An 18,673-nucleotide genomic window follows, 5' to 3' on the forward strand; every position below is an offset into this window, starting at 1 on the left:
TTAAAGAGGATTCTGAGGCCTGGGGGAGAGTGCAGGGATGGACTGGGATTATCTGCCACAGACACTGGTGGAGGGGCCTGAGCTCTGTTAGATGAGGCTGCCTCAGCACTTCCTCATCAGGGAGACCCTTTGTGAGCAGTAGCAGGACCACTGCTTTCCCCATCAGCACCAACACCCAACAAAGTGCATCTATTCCTTTCTCATGAGATAATCAGCATGATTTCACCGAGTTATTGCAATTCTAGCCAAAAGCAACACATCTCCACGTTTTAGTTAGCACATGGGCTACGCCATCCCCTCCCCTGGGCCCCTTGGCTTGGGGGCCCCAGGTCTGCACACTTTTCTCTTTTGACCAGGCTTCTATCGGTCAGTATCACACTCAAGAGCACAGCTGGCTGTGTGGCCTCAGGCGGACTGCCTCATCTCTTCCAATCCTCAGTTTCCTCATCTGTAAAACGGTGCTGATGACAGTTCTTACCTGGGGGTTGTTGGGAGCCTCATGTGAGGTCAGTTCTACTTAGCTGTGGTCCGGCTCCTGTAAGGATTTAATAATGGCTTGTTGTTGCTGCTGTTATTATTATTTCCTAGCTCCACCTCCTCTCTCGGAGAGGCTGAGGTTTGATAGAACAAGCAAGGAGGGTTATAGATTTCCTAGATGACCAAGCTCAGAAATAATACAAACACGAAACTTACAAAGACCCCTGAGGTCACCAGTTGACGCTTTCTTTCTGAGATCATGAAAGGGGAGACAGTTTTTAAACTAGTAAGGGGTCTGCACATCTAAGGGATAGTCGCAATAATTATCATCGTTTTGGAACAGCATCACTAGTGGTCAGAGATTCTGGAAGGGATTGGGTGGTTGGCCAGTGAATTCAGCCCTCTCCTTGGGCTCTGGGCACCCTGAAGTCCAGACAGGGGAAGGGGCCTGCCCCAGGGGACCTGGGATCCAGCTTCCTGCCCCTGGATCAGGCTGCCTGGCATCTTTTGACCCCATCACCAGGCGCTGAGTGGCATGTTGTCCTCAGTGGGCTCACTCGCTTCGTGAAACGTCTCCCCTGCAGGGACCAGGCCCTTCACTGGGAGGACATATACTGTGTGGTAGGAGAACCTCTTTCTTGGCTGTTTTCATTGCAAAACAGGCCCTGACAAGGGTAACGAGAAGGATCAATCCCTCAGGTGGTGCTGTGTGCCGGGGAGGCGGCTGGTTGGAGCCTGGGGGGTCGCCTTCCCCTTGTGGCTGTGGGACTTTCCTTCTCTGAACTTCATTTTCATCCCTCGCCAGCAAGGATGCTGTCCTTGCCTGGCCTCCCTCAGAGGCCATGTGAGTAACGATGAAACGCCCTACCGCGTGTGAAAATGGCAAACCAACTGTAAAGTGCTTTGCAAACTGTAGAACGCCATGTGAAGCCAAGACCTGGCTCTTACTTCGGTGTCCGAGTGTCAGGACTCTGATTTTGGCCTCTAGCTTTTGGAGAACAGCCCGGGGAGGATATCACGCCAGGCCCTGCTTGAGCTGGGAGGTGGGGTCTCCTTGATGCTCCCTCCTGAGCAGCAGTGAACCGCTAAATCTCCTGCAGGCAGGAATGCCCTTCCATTTGGTATCGCTCAGCCTTAGGAGGAGACCTGTTCAACTAGCGCTCTTGATTATGGCCTTTTCATTGAATAATAACTCAATTAAAGGTATATTTTTTTATTAAACATCCCTGATAACCTTTATTGGTATTATTAGAGTAACTTGGCATAATAAGGAGGAACAATTATTTAAATGCTCATTAAAAAAAAAACCAAAACAACACCTAATAGCAGAAGGAGAGCAACATTTCATTGCAGGAGTCCGTTGCATGTTGGTTCCCAAGTGTCACAATAAAAAATGATGTTTTCTCAACGTTTGCAAGTTTCTACTTCCCTGGAACCTCTAATGCATTAGGCAGACAGCATTAAAATTCCTCCAGGGTTTTATTACTGCTAGAGTTACACAGAAAGCCATCCTTGGAACATCCATGGCCAGGTACAGGGATGAATAATAAAAAACGAAACGTACAGAGCCCATTGGTAATGTCTGCATGGTGATATGTGGTTTTATCGAGTGTGTCCATGTACATGAGATCTCATGGGGTCCCCCCAGCCCTCCTGGGAGGCAGGAATATTATTCCCATTCTACTGATGAGGAAATCGAGGCTCAGAAGGGTTAAGTGACTTGATTGACTTCACTCTGCTGGGAAGGTCAAGGCAGAGGGATGAACCTGCCCCGCCACCCGGAGATCACAGGGAGGGTTTTGCATTTGAGAAAAACATAAAGGGCTCCCTTTAGTGCTAGTAGAGCAAAGAAGATCGAGTGTGGGTTTTTGCCAACTGATACTAAAAATGTCTGAAGGAGGAAGCAAGCAAGCAAGGAAAGACATGGGCCCTGGGTTCTGAGTTGAAAGCCTGACTTAGCAATTGAAACGCAGCTGACGTTTCTAGGTCTGCAGGCCAGGTTTGATGTCGCTGGGTAAGTGGCTTCAAAATAATCTAGGCATCAACCTCTCCGTCAGAACCTCAGCAGCCGCAGTAGCAGCGTGGTGGGAAGTGGATCTGGTCTGGGCCACTGGCAAAGTTGTCCCCTCCCGGAGCCTCCAGCTCACCTCTGGGCAGATTGCTCTGAGCTCCAGGAGACGGTGACAGCGAGGAAACCTCTGGTCCCAAGAAGGGGAGAGAGCCAGCCCTGAGTCAGAAGCAGCCTGCTCACCGAGGGTCTTCCACTGCGCTTAAAAATGGAGCCCTCCCTGGCTGCGTGTGCCACGCGTTTAAAATATTTATCGTTTTTGAATAGAAAAATGTTCCGAGTGGCTCTCCAAAGACTTTCTGACGTTGTTCAGTTCTTGAAAGTGAGCAGCCCCAGTGCTCAAGGCTACTTTTAGGCAAGAGATAACCATGAAGTGGTAATATGAAAATGAACATTTTATTAAAAAAAGAAAGGCAGGGGAGGGGAGAGTGGAAAAAGAGTTGTCTAGGGAGGGCCTTTGGGGGCTGGGAGATTTTTTAAAAATCGGAAGCTGTCAGATCCCGGGAAGGCCGTTGCAGTGAATCTTGCCATCACATGGAGGGAAGTGTGGGAACCAAAAAGAAAGAGCTTACCCTGGCCTGACGGGTGGCCCTGAAATCCGATTTAATGGATTCACATAGCCTTTCCCTACCTGATGGTGAATTACAGACAGGTAACTTCCTCCCTGGCTGCTCCATGTCAGAGTCTTAGAAGTGTCTTTTTTTCCTTTTTTTTTTTAAACAAGAAGTGGAAACATCTGAGCACTTTAGAACATGTACCTACATGCTTCCCAGCTGCGGTGATTTTGAATTAAAAAAAAATGTTTTAATCGGCCATGTCGGCTGCAGAGCAGTCTTCATTCCTGGCCTGCCTAGGAGTTCTTGCATTTTCTTCTGATAGCCGCGTTCCTCACTGGCGGTAGAACTTTCTAGAAAATATACGGCCGTCAGAACAAGAAACAGGAAGTGCTCTGGAGATACCCAAGGAAATGAAGATGATGAAAAAAAGAGGTTGGGGGAAGGGAGGTGGTCCGATGGTCTGACTTAAAAACAAGAACCAGAGAAGCTGTGGGCCATAAATTGATTAATTAGAGTGGCTGAAGCTGAGGTGAAGGGTACAGAAACACTCTTAATTGGAAGATATATGACCTTGTGGGAGGTGGCACTTCATTTGTGTTATTAGCTTGTGTCAGAAAAGGATTTTTATTTATCTTCTTCTTCTTTATTACTTATTTATTCTGGCTTGCTCCAGGAAAGGGTTTGAGGAGGACTCTAACTATGGCTTCTGGCCAGCTCTCCTGTGAGGCTGTCTGAGGTGGAGTTCTGTTTCCCATGTACCTTAACTAATAAGCTAGGAAAGGAGATGGTGCCACCAAAGAAGCCGGCGCTTTCTATGCCAGCTGTGGGGTGCAGGGAGGGAAGGCAGGGGTGTTGGTGTGGCCTTAGGGCTCCCACGTGAGAAACTTGGCCGCCCAGGGCCTCAGGAAGGCATCCCTACTATTTTCCAGGCGGAGAAAATTCCCCTTGGGGGCTCCAGTGTGGACAGCCACATCACCCAGACATCCTGGGAGAAAGAAATTACCCAGACCCCCCAGAGAGAGAAATCACCTCAGAAGTTCTCCTCGATCGGTTTTTAAAAGCAAGGCGAGGCTGAACTTCAACATTCTTTTCTTCTTTCTGTCCTTTCCCCTACCCTCTGGTCTCCTCACCACCAAACACGCAGACAAAACAGGAGACCAGAGTGAAACGATCCCCCTAGAACACCAAACTTGTAAAGCATGTCATGGTTTCTGGTGGTGGGTGTTCTGGCCCACTTGGTTCTGGGAGACTCTCCACCCTGCTCCCTGGACGGCACGGCCCCTTTCTGTGACATCACACACCTCGCATGGCTCCGGGAGGTCCTGGCCCCTCGGAAACTGTGGAGTCTAACCTGTACGGAATTGAGGATATTTGGTATTTACTGCTAAGAGTGAAGCCCCTGAAACATAATTCGTGGGTGGAAAACAAAATAAATCCCTGCACGGGATTTCAGGAGTCCTTAAGTCTTTTGGGGAGAGGCTGGGATGGGGGACTGTCTTCCCCACTCGCACTCCACTGTACTCTCACATCGCCATACTGAGACTGGGTATGAAATGCATCTGCACGTTTGCCTTCACCAAGGAGTCTGCGGCGACCGTACTTTATCAGCAACGAAATCTTCCAGGTACGCGAAAGTGTGAAAAAACGAAAGGGGTTTTTCAAGATCGAGGCTGTGATGTCTTCTTCCCTTTTCCTTCCCTGGCCAGTGCGCGAATCCGATGGTGGAAGGCAGGGCCTGCCCGCACCTGTCGCGTTTATGTAAAGCATTGGGAGAGGCTCAGACTGGAAGATCAGCGAGCTTCACCTGCAGGTGGAGGAGGGCGCCCCAAGACAGGTTCTAGATGAAACGTTCAGCCTCCATTTTGTGACTGCCCCAGTGACAGAGACTGTGACATTCTGGCTCAGTGCCACCGGTGTCCACTAAGATTTGTTTCTGATGTCACCAGAGCCTCTTTGTAACAAATCCACACTTGCCGCCATTCATGCTCACCGCCCTGTCGGATATGACATTCTTTCATTCAGTTAGTACTCTGGCAAAGGGCTTCGTGTAGGCCAGTGGCCCCCTCCCCTCCTGGGGGGGTCTCCCCATATTCCACACTGTGGTTAGGGGTGTGTGTGTGAGGCCATGGGGGGCTTGAGGGGGAGCAGCCGTCACACTGTAGTGACCTTGGTAACATGCTAAATTCCTTCTGCTCCTACATATCCCTGTGTAAATTTGACAGTGCTTTCTGCACAGGCACTGGTGTGTGAAACCCTAGAATTTCCTATAGCTCAAAGCCCAAGTGATGCAGAGGTATCAGCCATTTCTCTTAAAAAAATATTTGTGAGGTGATTCAGTTTGACTCGTGTTTTTTAGAACTTCCTTGGATCAAATATTGCCTAATTAGTGGCTCTCAAGGGGGAGGGGGAGGGGCGGTTTTGCCCCCACCCCAGGGGACATTTGGCAATGCCTGGAGAGATTTTTGGTCCTCAGGACTGGGAGAGGGAGTAGTCCTGGCTTCTAGTGGGTAGAGGCCAGGGATGCTGCTGAACATCTTGTGATGCAGGCGCCCCCCCCCCCCAAAGAATTATCTGGGTCTAAATGTCAATGGTGCCTTGGTTGACAAACCCTGGTTCACAGGGTTGTGGGTATCCCAGCTATCCTATTATTGGGGTCAGGCATTCTCACAGACGCCATTGCATTTGGCCTCCGAGATCTCAGGGGTAAGAACACCTATTTTAGGGGCACAACCCACGGGCTACAGAATTGGAGTAACTTGCTGAGGGCGTGTGGCTGATGTGGGCTTTGCCGGGGCCGCCTGCCCACAGAGCTGGCTTCTTCAGCCCTCCAGCCAGGTGGAGTCACGGCCGGAGGGTCCGCCACGTCGCGGGCGTGGGCCTGCTCGGAAGTGGGCGCGCAGCCGCCTTTCAGAACCGCAGATCCCGGGACGCGCTCCCGCCCCGCGCGCCTCCAGGTCAGTGGCCCCGTGGTGCGTGCGCCCCGTCCGCTTCTCACGCTCTCTCTGCCTTTCTGTCCGTGTGTCTCCCCAGGTAAAGATGAGCCTTCCAGCTACATTTGCACAACATGCAAGCAGCCCTTCAACAGCGCGTGGTTCCTGCTGCAGCACGCGCAGAACACGCACGGCTTCCGCATCTACCTGGAGCCCGGGCCGGCCAGCAGCTCGCTCACGCCGCGGCTCACCATCCCGCCGCCGCTCGGGCCCGAGGCCGTGGCCCAGTCCCCGCTCATGAATTTCCTTGGCGACAGCAACCCCTTCAACCTGCTGCGCATGACGGGCCCCATCCTGCGGGACCACCCGGGCTTCGGCGAGGGCCGCCTGCCCGGCACGCCGCCCCTCTTCAGCCCGCCGCCGCGCCACCACCTGGACCCGCACCGCCTCAGTGCCGAGGAGATGGGGCTCGTCGCCCAGCACCCCAGTGCCTTTGACCGAGTCATGCGCCTGAACCCCATGGCCATCGACTCGCCCGCCATGGACTTCTCGCGGCGGCTCCGCGAGCTGGCGGGCAACAGCTCCACGCCGCCGCCCGTGTCGCCGGGCCGCGGGAACCCTATGCACCGGCTCCTGAACCCCTTCCAGCCCAGCCCCAAGTCCCCGTTCCTGAGCACGCCGCCGCTGCCGCCCATGCCCCCCGGCGGCACGCCGCCGCCGCAGCCGCCCGCCAAGAGCAAGTCGTGCGAGTTCTGCGGCAAGACCTTCAAGTTCCAGAGCAATCTCATCGTGCACCGGCGCAGCCACACGGGCGAGAAGCCCTACAAGTGCCAGCTGTGCGACCACGCGTGCTCGCAGGCCAGCAAGCTCAAGCGCCACATGAAGACGCACATGCACAAGGCCGGCTCGCTGGCCGGCCGCTCCGACGACGGCCTCTCGGCCGCCAGCTCCCCGGAGCCCGGCACCAGCGAGCTGGCCGGCGAGGGCCTCAAGGCGGCCGACGGCGACTTCCGCCACCACGAGAGTGACCCGTCGCTGGGCCACGAGCCCGAGGAGGAGGACGAGGAAGAGGAGGAGGAGGAGGAGGAGCTGCTGCTGGAGAACGAGAGCCGGCCCGAGTCGAGCTTCAGCATGGACTCGGAGCTCAGCCGCAACCGCGAGAACGGCGGCGGCGGGGTGCCCGGGGTCCCGGGCGCGGGCGGCGGCGTGGGCGGCGCGGCCAAGGCGCTGGCCGACGAGAAGGCGCTGGTGCTGGGCAAGGTGATGGAGAACGTGGGCCTGGGCGCGCTGCCGCAGTACGGCGAGCTGCTGGCCGACAAGCAGAAGCGCGGCGCCTTCCTGAAGCGCGCGGCGGGCGGCGGCGACGCTGGCGACGACGACGACGCTGGCGCTGCGGGACGCGGGCCCGGGCGGCGCGGTCAACGGGCGCGGCGGGGGCTTCGCGCCGGGCGCCGACCCCTTCCCGGGCCTCTTCCCGCGCAAGCCGGCGCCGCTGCCCAGCCCCGGGCTCAACAGCGCGGCCAAGCGCATCAAGGTGGAGAAGGACCTGGAGCTGCCGCCCGCCGCGCTCATCCCGTCCGAGAACGTGTACTCGCAGTGGCTCGTGGGCTACGCGGCGTCGCGGCACTTCATGAAGGACCCCTTCCTGGGCTTCACGGACGCGCGCCAGTCGCCCTTCGCCACGTCGTCCGAGCACTCGTCCGAGAACGGCAGCCTTCGCTTCTCCACGCCGCCTGGGGACCTGCTGGACGGCGGCCTGTCGGGCCGCAGCGGCACGGCCAGCGGCGGCAGCACGCCGCACCTGGGCGGCCCGGGCCCCGGGCGGCCGAGCTCCAAGGAGGGCCGCCGCAGCGACACGTGCGAGTACTGCGGCAAGGTGTTCAAGAACTGCAGCAACCTCACGGTGCACCGGCGGAGCCACACCGGCGAGCGGCCTTACAAGTGCGAGCTGTGCAACTACGCGTGCGCGCAGAGCAGCAAGCTCACGCGCCACATGAAGACGCACGGGCAGATCGGCAAGGAGGTGTACCGCTGCGACATCTGCCAGATGCCCTTCAGCGTCTACAGCACCCTGGAGAAACACATGAAAAAGTGGCACGGCGAGCACTTGCTGACTAACGACGTCAAAATCGAGCAGGCCGAGAGGAGCTAAGCGCGCGCGCGCGGGCCCGGGCACCCCGCACCTGTACAGTGGAACCGTTGCCAACCGAGAGAATGCTGACCTGACACTTGCCTCCGTGTCACCGCCACTTAGCACCCCGCGGGTCCCCGGGGCCCAGGGGAGGCAGCGCTCCAACCTAACCTGTGTCTGCGAAGTCCTATGGAAACCCGAGGGTTGATTAAGGCAGTCAAAATTGTGGAGCCTTTTAACTGTGCAATAATTTCTGTATTTATTGGGTTTTGTATTTTTTTTTTTTTTTTTGGCATGTGCAGGTACTTTTTATTATTATTCTTTCTGTTTAAATTCCTTTAAAAGATTTTGTTGGGTATCCATCCCTTCTTCAGTTGTGTTTTTTTTTTTAAACCCAGTAGCAGCCTGAGCAATGACTCCTGAGCAATGTAGAGGGGAAGCATATCTTTTAAATTATAATTTGGGGGGGAGGGCACTGCTTTTTTGAAATTTAAGCTAAGCATGTGTAATTTCTTGTGAAGAAGCCAACACTTAAATGACTTTTAAAGTTGTTTACTTTTTTATTCCTTTTTTTTTTTTTTGGTCCTGAGATAAAAAGTGGCATGCGTGGTTTTTTTCTTGGGGGGGGGGTGTGTACAGCGGATAACAATCTTTAAAGTTGTAGCACTTTGTTTCAGAATTGGAATGGAGATGTAGCACTGACATGTCCTGAGTAACAGAGGCCTTTTCTGTGTTAACTTCAACCTTTACATTATATAAGGGAAACTTGGAGTGGTGGGGGAGAGGCTCCCTGAAAACTCAGCACTGCCAGAGAACTAGGAGCCTTTGAGAGCTGCCCTGGGACATGGCCCAAGAGCATTCTAAAATTGTACATTACCAGCAGAAACTGTCCTTTCCTTGGAATGTTGGTGTGCCCTGCAATGCCATCTTTGTTTGGCATTTGCTGTAGATTAGGCTAAATAAAATGGGCTGAGGGTACTTTTTTTGGGTAGATGGTGGTGGCCTGCAGTGACACAGAAAGGAAGAAACCAGCGGTGTTCTTTGGGCTTCTTCTGGCTTGACGGCTTCTCTCTCTCTCTTTGTTGCCCCCACCACAAAAATCCCTGGTCACATGTTGCTACCAGTGATAATTGATCATGTCTCAAGCAGACAAGTGCCCTGATGGAGAAGGGAGAGAAGTTATTGTTCTCTCCTTTAATGCACACTGATGACATTGTACGGACGGGGGGAAAAATCTTGCAAATTTCTGTTCCCTTTTACTGTAAAAGCAGGGAAAGAGTTCCATCCGAAGGTGCCCAGCGCTACTTCCCAATTTTTTTTCTATCCCATTAGGTTGGAAGGTACTAAACATTGGACTGTTAAGATTAGACTTTTGAATTCTGTTGACCCGCACTTTAAAGCTTTTGTTTGCATTTAAATTAAATGGCTTCTAAACAAGAAATTGCAGCATATTCTTCTCTTTGGCCCAGAAGTGGGTTAAACTGTAAGGGACGGCTGAGATTGAGTGTCAGTGTTGCTAAGCGTGGCATTCACAATACTGGCACTATAAAGAACAAAATAAAATAATAATTTATTGGACAGTTTTTCTACTGCCATTCAATTTGATCTGAGTGCCTTGAAAACTGATCTTCCTATTTGAGTCTCTTGAGACAAATGCAAAACTTTTTTTTTTTGACATGAAAAGACTTTTTTAAAAAGTAAAACAAGAAAAGTACAGTCTTTAGAAACAAACAAAGCCACACTTACTTTAAATAAATTTTAAAAAATTCTGGTTGAAGATAGAGGACATGGAAATGCCATAAGACCCAATTAAATGAAGAAATAAACCCAGCACAACCTTGGACATCCATTAGCTGAATTATCCTCAGCCCCTTTTGTTTGTGGGACAACGCTGCTTAGATATGGAGTGGAGGTGATTTACTGCTGAATTAAAACTCAAGTGACACAAGTTACAAGTTGATATCGTTGAATGAAAAACAAAACAGAAACGATTCAGGAACAACGGCTAATTTTTTCTAAAGTTAAATTTAGTGCACTCTGTCTTAAAAATACGTTTACAGTATTGGATACATACAAGGGTAAAAAAAATTGTGTGTATGTGTGTTGGAGCGATCATTTTTTTTCAAAGTTTGCTTAATAGGTTATAAAAAAATGCCACAGTGGCTGCGTGTATATTGTTTTCTTTTGGTGATGGGGTTTTAGTATATATTATATATATTAAAATTTCTTGATTACTGTAAAAGTGGACCAGTATTTGTAATAATCAAGAATGCCTGGGCATTTTACAAAACAAGAAAAAAAAAAACCCTTTTCTTTTCCTTGAAAATGTTGCAGTAAAATTTAAATGGTGGGTCTATAAATTTGTTCTTGTCACAGTAACTGTAAAGTCGGAGTTTTAGTAAATTTTTTTCTGCCTTGGGTGTTGAATTTTTATTTCAAAAAAAAATGTATAGAAACTTGTATTTGGGGATTAAAAGGGGATTGCTACACCATGTAGAAAAAGTATGTAGAAAAAAAGTGCTTAATATTGTTATTGCTTTGCAGAAAAAAAAAATCACATTTCTGACCTGTACTTATTTTTCTCTTCCCACCTCCCTCTGGAATGGATATATTGGTTGGTTAATATGATGTAGGCACTTGCTGTATTTTTACTGAAGCTTGTAATTTTTTAACTGTAAGCTTGTCCTTTTAAAGGGATTTAATGTACCTTTTTGTTAGTGAATTTGGAAATAAAAAGAAAAAAAAAACAAAAACAAACAGGCTGCCATAATATATTTTTTTAATTTGGCAGGATAAAATATTGCAAAAAAAAAATTTGTATGTTAAGTCCTATTGTACAGGAGAAAAAAAAGGTTGTTTGACAACCTTTGGGGAAAAGAAACAAAAGGAAGTAGTTAAATGCTTTGGTTCACAAATCATTTTAGTTGTATATATTTTTGTCGGAATTGGCCTCTACAAAGGACCGTTGGAGGAGGGCTTCGTTCCGAACGCCCCGAACCTTGCATCAAGGCTCCCTGGTATGGCCACAACAGACCAGATGGGAAATTCTTTTATTCGTGTTGAGTGGAAGAATTAGTTTTTGTAACGATGTCGGTAACATTTCAGAGTCCTCCCTTTCTCTAAGAGGCCATCTGTAAGATGTCAGGTGTGGAGGAGAGAGAGGGAGAGAGCATCTTCCTCCTCTACTGTCGCCACCTCTCCTGCCCTTAAGAGCAGAGAGAAATGCAAACCGAGCTTTCTTTAGTCCTTGAGAAAACATTAAACAAACAAAAAATGTCATAAAAGGAGCTGGCCTGTCAGCTAGGCACAGGTGACGCGATCTTCTACTGAGACCGGCGAAAATCGGATGTCAGGAAGGAGTCCCCATCACAACCACGACCTTTCATTCCATGGAGAGTGTTGGCCTCTTGTCTTTCTTACCTGCTTTGCTGCCTTTCTCTCCAAAACCTACATTCCGTCAGTTTCCGAATGCCTAGGGCCTGGGATGAATTCGGTGCCTTTCCATATCTCTTTCTCTCTCCTTCCTCTGCATTTCCCCTCTGTCCTCCAGCTTCTGTCCATCCTTTATTTGTTTTCATTTTTATTTCTTTCTCCCTCTCTGTCCCTCCGCTCCTCTTCCTTTTTTTTTTTTTTTTTTTTGTAAAGCCAAGTAGCTTTAAGATAATAAAGTGGTGGTTTTTTGGATGAGGGAATAATACATTTTTAAAAAATACCTATATCAGGAAGCCATTTTTTATTTCAGGAACTATAAGAAACCATTATTTCAGGTTATGAAAGTATAACCAAGCATCCTTTTGGGCAATTCTTGACCAAATGCAGGAATCTTGATTCTGGGAGCTTTTCTGTTGAACACGCTCTTTCCTCCTTGCCACTTGTCTTTGCAAAGTGAAAAGAAAGAGGGAGGGAGTGGGAGATTAAGCTGAGATGTCAGTTGTCTACCTGCTTGATCTGAAGACCCAGGGCTGCCCTGTTAAGGTACTTGAGAGCCTCCAAGGTGGTCCTCCTGTAGTTACAACAGCGAGCCAGCTCTCACCAGCTTCCGCAAAGTCACCAGAATGCCAGGACTAAGCCATCCTAAAGCACAAAGATTGTGTCTCTGCCGACTGCAGAGAAAAGAGAATTTTGCTTCTCTTTCATGTTTAAAAAGCCAACACTGAAGCAGATGACCCAGTGAGAGAGGCTCCCGCGCATGGGTGACCCCGCCGACCTCAGGCCGGTTTCCACACTGCCACAACTTTGTTCAAAGTTGCCCCAAATTGGAACCTGCCACTTGCCATTAGAGGGTCTTTCATGGGGAGAGGAGGAGGCTGAATTACTCTAAGCAAAATGTGAAAAGGAAGTCAGCCTTTCATCCTGGTCCTAAGTGACAGTCAGTCGAAGGTTCTGTTGAACACAGGCAAATCCGAGATTTTGGTGCTCTTTGTATCTTAGCCCTGCAAAGCAAAGTTACATTGATTTAAGTTGTTTGCATTTGTACTGGCAAGGAGAAATATTTTTATTACCTTTTCTATTACTTATTGTATGAGCTTTTGTTGTTTACTTGGAGGTTCTGTCTTTTACTACAAGTTTGGAACTATTTATTATTGCTTGGTATTTGTGATCCGTTTCAAAAACGGGCACTTTTTTTTTTATTGTGGATAAAATGTTGAGATGACAGGAGGTCATTTCAATATGGCTTAGTAAAATATTTATTGTTCCTTTTATTCTCTGTACAAGATTTTGGGCCTCTTTTTTCCCTTAATGTCACAATGTTGAGTTCAGCATGTGTCTGCCATTTCATTTGTACGCTTGTTCAAAACCAAGTTTGTTCTGGTTTCAAGTTATAAAAATAAATTGGACATTTAACTTGATCTCCAAACCTTGTCCTTTTCTGTGTCTTTTAAGCTTGGGGGATGGACAGCTTATTTCCAAGGGTGAATTGAAGGTCTTTCTCCATTTTCCATCTGACCCAAACCCTTGCGCCCATATCTGAGAAGACAGGAAAAATAATGAAAGACTAGTAGTTCTCTTCATTTACCCCTGTGAAGCAGTGTGATTTAGAACAGGGGTTCTCAGTGCTGTTTGCACATTGGAACCACTTGGGAGCTTTTAAAAATCCCAGGCCCTACCCCAGACCAGTTCTTTCACAATCTTTGGAGGTAGGATCTGGGCATCAGTATTTCAAAGTGATCCAAGTGATTCTTATATACAGTCAAGTCTGAGAATAAGTCGTATAGAAGAAAAAGTACTTGTTTGGGAAAGGCAAGTCTCGGGTCTAGTTTAATTCAGCTAACATTTCCTGAATACCCAGTGAGAGCCATTGGGTGAAGCATTGAGGTATCAGAAATGAGTGAGACAGAGGCCCTACTGCAAGCCTCTGAAGGGCTCCGTGCCCTTGGCCAGGTCCAGTTGGATTTCCCATGCATGAAGTGAGGTCGTTGGACTAGATAGCCTCTCTGACCATCATGAGTGTTAACAAAATCATGCAGGAGGACCACCTTCCCTTCCCATGTGCTAGATGTCTACAGATTTGAGGAAATGTTCTCTGGGGTAATCTCACAGATCCAGAGAAGGAAGCAAGGTCTTTCAGAAGGAAATAGCCTTTAACTTGGCTTTTCACAGTGTTGGGCCCAGAGCAGCTGACAAGGCTTCCTTGGAAGCCTTGGAAGGAGATGGAAGAAGGTAGTGTTCTGTTGGGTTTCAGCCACTCAGACACACAGGAACCTTTGGTTTCCTCCTTGTGAGTGAGAGTCAGAGCCCACCCATGAATGAAAAGCGATCAAAGACCCACTGGGTTCTTGACCACTCTTCTTATGTTTCCTGCTCTTAAAGGCACAAAGAACATTCCACTCAAGTCACTTTCTGCAAACTCATCAGACACCAACCATGAACCAGGTACCAGGCTAGGCAGCCCAAGAATCTTCGCAAGGAGACTGCAAAAATGACAACACCAAGCCATGCCTACTAAGATGCTTTGTGGGGTCTGCCCACAGAGATGATAGGAGAAGCAAGGGTAGTATGTTCCTCTGTGTTCTGTCTTCACCCCAAACAGTCACCATTCTGCCAAGGTCATGTCTAACCACTGGAGGAAAAGAAGTGGGATTTGAATTTCAATACCAAAAATGGAGTTAGTAGCCATTCAGGAGAAGACCTGCCCTGCTTTCCAGGGGCTTAAGGAATAAGAATTCCCAGGGAGGAATTTTCTTCTTCTTTTCCACAGGTCTTGGGCCCCAAGTCTTTCCCCAGCTGGCTTTAAAACACAGATGTCCCAGATGTTGCTTTTTTCCCAGCCAGAAAACTGTGCAAATAGCAGAATTGGAATGCTCAGTTGCTTTCCGATTGGAATACACAGGGACATGCTCATTTTGGGGAGACTCTCCATCTTAGAATTGGGGAACAAACACCTAGCCTGAGGATCAAAAATTGCTTGGGATGAGTGTGTTAACACTCAAGCATGCTTGTCGTTCACACAGCCTGTCCCTTCCCTCATCCTTATAAGAAAGCTAAATTTGGGGATTGCCAGTGGGTCAAAGGAGAGGCTCAATTCAGTTCTCACCATTGTCCCATCAGTAGCTCTGTGGCCTTGGGTCAGTCCTTTCCCTTTTCTGGGTCTTAGTTTCCCCATCCGTAAAATGGAGAGTTAGGTTATCTGGAAGAACCCATTCTGCCTTCAAATGGTTGGACTCTGATGGGAGTGCGACGCATGCACAGAGTAACAAAATTTGATGGGAGTGTCAGCGTCAGAAATGTTCCCTGTTCAGATTACTAGGTTCTCAGGAACAGAGAGTCTCATGTTGTTGTTGGTCATGAGTTGGAGTCTTCAGCCACTTTGGAAGTCACAGGGTCTCCACATTTTCCAAGCCATCCCAGTCATGATTGGGGCTCAGAGCTGGCCTCTGAACACCTCACTTTTCAGCTATAGGTCAAGCAATTAAAGCTAGAAAACATCTTGTGCTTTGGAGATAAAACTAGATGAATAGAACTTTAAAAAAATATTAACTTGATGAAATATATAATGAAGCTCATGTACTTTCGAACCACAAAGGATGAAAATTCTGACATTCTTGTGTGCAGGTGTGGTTTTAGTCACTATTTGCCTGCCCTACATTACCTTCAAAACAGGTTTATAGGATTCTGGTTACGGACCATCTAGGATGCTCTGAAGAAGTCAAAATAGGTTGAGCTTGGAAATCTACTGATTTCCAAAGCACAGACTGAGCCAGATGTCAGGCCTTGGTACACAGGAAAGTCTCGGGCCTGGTCTTTGCCCTCAAGGAGCAACTTGTTCAATGAGGGAAGTGCATTATGGAGCAAGACTGTAGGACAGGGTAATGTGGCCAGTGAGAGGCCTGGATAAGGAAGCAGTTAATCAACTGAGGAGAGGGAGGACTAGGGAAATTATACTGCTCCTTGAAAGATAAGTAAGGACTCACTAGGAAGATGAAGACAGGTGAGGGAGAAAAGACATGTCTTGCAGAGGGTATGACATGAAAAAATGCATGAATGTTGGAAATGCACAGTCAAGCCCAAGAAGCAGCAATATCCTAGAGTTGGCTGGGCCCTTAAAAGTCATCTAGTACAACCTCTTCTAACACAAGAATCCTCTCCCAAACTCTAAAGTATAGTAGATACATCCGTATATCCATCCATCCATCCATTTACCCTTCCATCCATCCATCCATCCATCCATCCACCCATCCGTCCATCCATTTACCCATCCATCCATCCATGCATCCATCCATGCATCCATCCATCCATCCATCTATCCACCCATCCATCCATCCATTTACCCATCCATCCATCCATGCATCCATCCATGCATCCATCCATCCATCCATCTATCCACCCATCCATCCATCCATTTACCCATCCATCCATGCATCCATCCATGCATCCATCCATCCATCCATCTATCCACCCATCCATCCATCCATTTACCCATCCATCCATGCATCCATCCATGCATCCATTCATCCATCCATTTACCCTTCCTTCCTTCCATGCATCGATGCATGCATCCATCCATCCATCCATCCATCCATCCATTTACCCATCCATCCATGCATCCATCCATCCATCTATCCACCCATCCATCCCTCCATCTAGCCACCCATCCATCCATCCATTTACCCATCCATCCATCCATGCATCCATCCATGCATCCATCCATCCATCCATTTACCCTTCCTTCCTTCCATCCATCCATCCATCCATCCATCCATCCATCCATCCATCCATTACCCATCCATCCATGCATTCATCCATGCATCCATCCATCCATCTATCCACCCATCCATCGCTCCATCTATCCACCCATCCATCCATCCATTTACCCATGCATCCATCCATGCATCCATCCATGCATCCATCCATCCATCCATCCATCCATCCATCCATCCATCTATCTATCCTCCCATCCATCCATCCACCCATCTATCCACCCATCCATCCATCCATCCATTTACCCATCCATCCATCCACCCATCCATCCATCCATCCACAAGTTTTCTCATTTAATAAACATTTATCAAAGGCCTGTGCTGTGCCACAGACTCTTCTGGGAAGTTACAGATCAATAAGACTCACCCCTGCCTTCCAAGGGTTTACCTTTCAGTGGGGAGGATGGAACATCTATCCATCTATTCAGTTATTTATTCCCTTAACTCCCTTTGAGCACCTACCGAGTGTCCCACACTCATGGGCCCTGATGATGCAGTCTATACCCCAGAATGATTCTGTATTAGCTGGGGAGGCAGAGAGTGGACTGACAATCAAGGTTCAGTCTTTTGGATGGGAGCACAGGGTCCAGCAGGAGGCTGGAGAAAATGTTCATGTCCTCCATCACAGATGAGGAAAACCAGCCTCCCCACACTGTGTTACTATGGTTTATTCCTCACAGGTCATAATGAGAATATACTTGTGTTTCTGTGACCTTTTATAATCAAAATTTTTTCTTTCTTTCTTTCTTTTTTTTTTTTTAAGAGCGCTGGTTCCTTACAAACATTCTTTTGTCTTTGCATGGGAAGAGTTACCCTATGCTAGCATCTGTGCCAATCTTCCTCCTTCCCCCGCCCAAGGCCCCAGTATATACTTGTGTGTTTAGTTGTAAGTTCTAGTTCTACGTGAACTGCCACCGCAGCATGGCTACTGACAGACAAGTAGTGTGGTTCTGTGACTGGGAACAGAACCCAGGCTGCCGAAGCAGAGTGCGCTGAACTTCAACTGCTGGCTATCAGCACTGGCTCCAAAATTTTTTAAAATAAGAAATGTGCAACTTAGGACACATCCTAGGATATCCTGTCTAGAGGAAGAGGGTGGTCACTCTCCCTGTCCAAATCCCAAGAAAAGACAGTGATGCTGGCATGTCACTGATGGGACAGGCAATATGAAACTTTTTTGGCTCAAAATGCACTGCAGGCTAAGGTTTCCAAGAGGAGGCCAGCCTTGCAGCAAAGCACGGAGCTACTAAGGGTCAAAGATGTTGCCTCCCTCCCCCTCTTTCTTCCTAGGCCTTCCTCTCGCTTCCATCAACAAGATTGTACTGAGCATCTACTCCATGTCCTACAGGACAGCATGGAAGCAGTTGTACAGAACTAAAGAGTTGGTAAGTGAAAGACAGAAATTGAGAGGTAGACCACAGGTGACAGACCCCCTACCACCTTCGGCACTCAGCATGACCCAGCCCTTTCACCTGTGTTTGGAGGTATAATTGAGGTTTCAGTTTGGTTACCTATATCATGTTTCAACTACATTCCCCTTTTACCTTTGGAAAGCACTGGGTAGTGTATATCAAGGGGCCTAATGATATTCTGACTATTGGATCTGGTCATGTCATTCTCCGAAACTATGCTAAGTATACTGGTTAGCCATTCCTAGAAAGAGTAAAAGCTATATGTCTTTGGATGGTCACTTAGCATTTCTTTAAATTCTTTACTAATGATTTGCATCCTTCCTCATTCCACAAGTATCTGAGGAGGCCAATAGGGAACATAATAAAATATAAATAAGTAATAAAACATCAGGACCAGAGAGATGAGTAGATAGAGTAAAATGTATACACCTATGTAAAAATACAGCCTGGAGAAGCAGGCTACATGTTGCTACACTGAAATCGTAAATTTGAGTCTAAGCCTCTTGGTAGCCAAAGGGGAAAGAAGACACACTGCTTATCATCCATGAGGAGAAACACGCCAGTGAATGAGACACATGATAGCAAAATTTTAGAAGCAGCCTCTGTGTTCAACAATGAAGGAGTGGAAGAGAGAAGAAGAGTTTGTTCATTATGGACTATGTACATCCACCTACAACGAGGGCTTGAAGCCTTTGGTAACAGTAGGAAAACTGTGTATGAGACAATGTTAACTTTTAAAAGAATAGAAAATATTCAGATGCTATGATTCCAAATTATCTAGCTAAATGGGTATGCAGATATGGACGTGTATCATGCAGATGCTTGAGGAAGAGCTTCATCAGAAAGATATTTCTCCTGCCTTTTCCAAAGTTTCAGGAAGTTGGTCCTATCGCTTTTGCA

General features: G+C 48.2%; 1 protein-coding gene across 1 annotated transcript in view; it reads left to right on the forward strand.

The window, feature by feature from the left end:
• Positions 1 to 13,013, forward strand: part of BCL11B (BCL11 transcription factor B) — a 97,937-nt gene extending 84,924 nt beyond the window's left edge. The window contains 2 exon segments of the mRNA XM_087447963.1: positions 6,133 to 7,426; positions 7,428 to 13,013. Coding sequence (XP_087304089.1) covers positions 6,133 to 7,426; positions 7,428 to 8,184 — 2,051 coding nt within the window. The 3' untranslated portion in view covers positions 8,185 to 13,013.
• The last annotated feature ends 5,660 nt before the right edge of the window (positions 13,014 to 18,673 follow it).

This window comes from Ceratotherium simum, chromosome 24, assembly GCF_057802395.1.
Source record: "Ceratotherium simum simum isolate JZ-2026a chromosome 24, ASM5780239v1, whole genome shotgun sequence".
Classification (NCBI taxonomy): Eukaryota; Metazoa; Chordata; class Mammalia; order Perissodactyla; family Rhinocerotidae; genus Ceratotherium; species Ceratotherium simum.